The 3,824-nt window shown below is 42.1% G+C and overlaps 1 protein-coding gene across 1 annotated transcript; it reads left to right on the top strand.

Moving 5' to 3' along the window:
- The first annotated feature begins 2,106 nt into the window (after positions 1 to 2,106).
- Positions 2,107 to 2,908, top strand: LOC131696041 (probable E3 ubiquitin-protein ligase bre1). Its single transcript, XM_058984569.1, has 3 exons — positions 2,107 to 2,624; positions 2,682 to 2,781; positions 2,838 to 2,908. Exons 1-3 carry the CDS (start codon positions 2,310 to 2,312, stop codon positions 2,906 to 2,908), a joined length of 486 nt encoding a protein of 161 aa, XP_058840552.1. The 5' UTR covers positions 2,107 to 2,309.
- The last annotated feature ends 916 nt before the right edge of the window (positions 2,909 to 3,824 follow it).

The following is a 3,824-nucleotide window of genomic DNA, read 5'->3' as shown; positions in this document are numbered from 1 at the left end:
AGTCTATAAAAAGAGCTGCCCTGCGGAGGTTTACCAAGTATCGCACAATATCACTCAGAGACTATTACGTCAGTCTCAACCATGCGTACAAACGAGCCAGTCAACACTGTTTCTATCGATATCAGCAAAATATTCAGCGTAATCTCAAGTCGCATCCTAAACGTTTCTGGAAATATGTGAACGAGCAGCGCAAGGAATCAGGACTGCCGTCGTCTATGACTTTCAATGGGAACACAGCTACTACATCTCGAGACATATGTTCACTTTTCTCGGAAAAATTCGCGAATGTATTCACAGATGAGGCACTAACTATTGAGCAAATCGAACTCGCGGCTAGCAGAGCTCCACTTGTGGGTCACACTCTGGGAGCTATCGATTTTAATGCAACGATGATTACCAGAGCTTCCTCTCGACTTAAGTCATCTTTCAATCCGGGACCCGACGGGATCCCCTCCGCGATACTGAAAAGGCACATCGAAGTTTTGGTTGCTCCGCTTCTTCAGATCTTTAGAGCATCTATTACTAGAGGTATTTTTCCATCTTGCTGGAAATCAGCGAACATGTTCCCAGTTCATAAAAAGGGCAATAAGCGAGACGTCAATAATTACCGTGGGATAACTTCATTGAGCGCTGTCTCGAAGTTGTTCGAGCTGGTGATTATGGAACCTCTTCAGGCTCACTGCAAGCAGTACCTAAGTGACGATCAACATGGCTTCACGTCCGGGCGGTCAACTGCATCTAACCTGTTATGCTTAACATCCTACATAACAGAGAGTATGGAACGTCGCGCTCAAACTGACGTCGTTTACACCGACTTATCCGCCGCTTTTGATAAGCTAAACCACGATATCACAATAGCAAAAATGGAGAGATTTGGAATAAATGGCAGTGTTTTGCAGTGGTTTCGATCTTACCTCACAGACCGAGAGATAGCGGTTGTCATAGGAGATTGCCAGGGCCCTATATTCACTTCTACGTCAGGAATACCTCAAGGGAGCCACTTGGGACCGTTAATGTTCCTGATTTACTTCAATGATGTACATCTAATTTTGCAGACTCCCCGATTGTCCTTCGCGGATGATCTCAAGATTTATCGCATAATTCGTACAATTGAAGATTGCAGATTTCTCCAACAGCAGCTTCAAGCCTTTGCTGACTGGTGTACCATGAACCGCATGTATGTAAACCCGAAGAAGTGCACGGTAATATCGTTTTCACGGAAAAAGGATTCGATCTATTTTAAGTATCGTCTTCTAGAAACAGAAATCGAACGCGTCAGTCACGTGAAGGACCTGGGAGTGATTCTGGATTCTCAACTTACGTTCAAACAACACGTCTCCTACGCAGTCGGTAAAGCATCTCGAGCGCTAGGATGCATCTTCAGGATAGCCAAAAATTTTACTGATGTTTATTGTCTCAAATCGCTGTACTGCGCTTTATCCCGATCAATCCTAGAATATTGCCCTGAAGTGTGGAGCCCAAACTACAATAACGGCGTTGAGAGAATTGAAAGCGTACAGCGTCGCTTTTTACGCTTCGCGCTCCGTAGATTGCCGTGGAGAGATCCTGTCCGATTACCTAGCTATGAAAACCGGTGTCAGCTGATTCAACTGGAACCCCTTTATGTTCGAAGAAATACAGCAAGAGCTTTGTTCATCGCCGACACTTTGCAAGGTCATATAGATGCCCCAGCTATATTAGAACAAATTAATATAAACGTCGCACCACGAACATTACGCAACAACATTATGCTTCGATTACCGTTCAGACGCACTAATTATAGTATGCATGGAGCCATCACTGGTCTACAAAGGATTTTCAACCAGGTTGCTTCAGCTTTCGATTTCAACGTGTCTAGACAAACTCTGCGTCAGCGATTTTCCAGACTTTTTAATCACATTTGACTTTTTTACCGTTTTTGTGAATTATTGTATGACCACTATTTGTGTATATGACTTGAATGTTAGTAATAAGTTTATTATTAAGACCAACATCATTGGGGCTTTGGTATGCCTGATGGTGTATAAGACTAATAAAGAATAAAGAATAACATTACGCCTTATTATTGTTAATGGGGTTCCAGTTCAGCCGGAATTTAAATTTCAGGTTGCTTTGACGCAGAAAAAGATAACGGTCGCCTAGCAATAAATAAAACAAACTGTTTCGTTGCATCGGCCAGATAGGTAGTGTTTTTCTACGAACCGGTGATTTTTGCAACTTTAAGAAGGTTACGGGTAAGTCTCTTCTTAAAACCGGATCTTAGAGTGAAATTCTCTTTCCCTTTCTGGTTTGGTGTAGATTTATTCAAGATGAGTGAGCAAGAGATGGATATGCTGGACATAGAAGATGATCTAGTGGAGTTGTGCGAGGAGCAGAACGAAGAGCAGCGGAAGAAAATGAGCATTAAACAACAACAACCGCAACATCAGCAGCAACAACAACAGCCACAACATCAGCAACAACAGCAGCAAAAACAACAGCCACGACAACAGCAACAACAGCAGCAACAACGGCAGCAACAAAAACAGCAGCAACAACAACAGAATAACAATCGTCGGAAGCAACGAAACCAGCGTGACCAACGTGACCAACGGAACCAAGATCGGGCACGTGGAATTAGCCTGGTAAATATGTGCATATTTAACTCTAAGGCAAAATACTTATGTCATCTAAATTCACAGGAAACTCGTATGGAAACGTTCGAGCGACTCGCTCGTCGTACAACTGCTCTCGGAAAGAGCGTACGACGAGCAATTGAGGCAGAGCGGTTGCCCGGCCACCGTATGTATGACATTATATTTAATTTGATTTTCATTAATATTCCCTATTTCTTGCAGTCATTTTGGGATACATGAACCGATATAAAAATGTTTGTAAAAATATGGATTATGAGCTTAATAAAGAATGAAATTAATAAATAAAAATTAACCTGTCGTATTCCATTTGATTCAATTCGGCGAGATTCGAAAATATTTGTGTGCGTTTATGTGTGTATGTGGGGGCATATTCTAGAACTAAAGCCACATCGGTTCTTCGGTGATGACTGAACCAATTTTCACTAACCTAGTCTCAAATGAAAGGTATAGTATGCGGCAGGGAGTATCACCCCTCCATTTACACCCCTATCTCCTTCCTACAACAAACCACCTCCCTCCCACACCATGGCATGGGTGGGAGGGAGGTGGTTTGTTGTAGGAAGTGTGTCCCCCTCCCCATCCCACTAAAAGCCCACCCACCACCCAGCATTCCAAAACATGTTATCATGTAGACAAAATTGAACTCATGTCTGCTGATTGAATATTATATTTGTATTTTTGAAGTGTGTCAGCCTTGACATGTTGCTCATCAGGTTCGTGGCAGTCGTGCATATGTATATACGTGCCAAGTATGATAAGAATGTGTCATTTCCACATTTATATTGAACATAACCAGCTTTATTAAATGATTGTTTAGATATATGAGAAAGGCACAATTACACCACTAGGTGGATTAAAACAGGTTTTTTTTTATAAAAATCGACTTTTTGGGACTGCCGATTTTGCACCTTTTTGCCTTTCTCAATAGAAAGGTATTGCAATTGCTCTGAAAACCGACTATTTAACGGAGGCCCGGAGGGCCGAGTGACATATACCATTCGATTCAGTTCGTCGAGTTCGGCAAATGTCTGTGTGTGTGTATGTATGTGTGTATGTATGTATGTGTGTATGTGTGTGTATGTGACCAAAAATGTCACTCATTTTTCTCAGAGATGGCTGAACCGATTTTGACAAACTTAGTCTCAAATGAAAGGTGCAACGTTCCCATAGGCTGCTATTGAATTACTA

The sequence above is a fragment of the Topomyia yanbarensis genome, unplaced genomic scaffold (genome assembly GCF_030247195.1).
Source record: "Topomyia yanbarensis strain Yona2022 unplaced genomic scaffold, ASM3024719v1 HiC_scaffold_630, whole genome shotgun sequence".
NCBI classification, from domain to species: Eukaryota; Metazoa; Arthropoda; class Insecta; order Diptera; family Culicidae; genus Topomyia; species Topomyia yanbarensis.
Note: the sequence above shows the minus strand (reverse complement) of the source record. Positions and strands in the feature narration are given on the sequence as shown.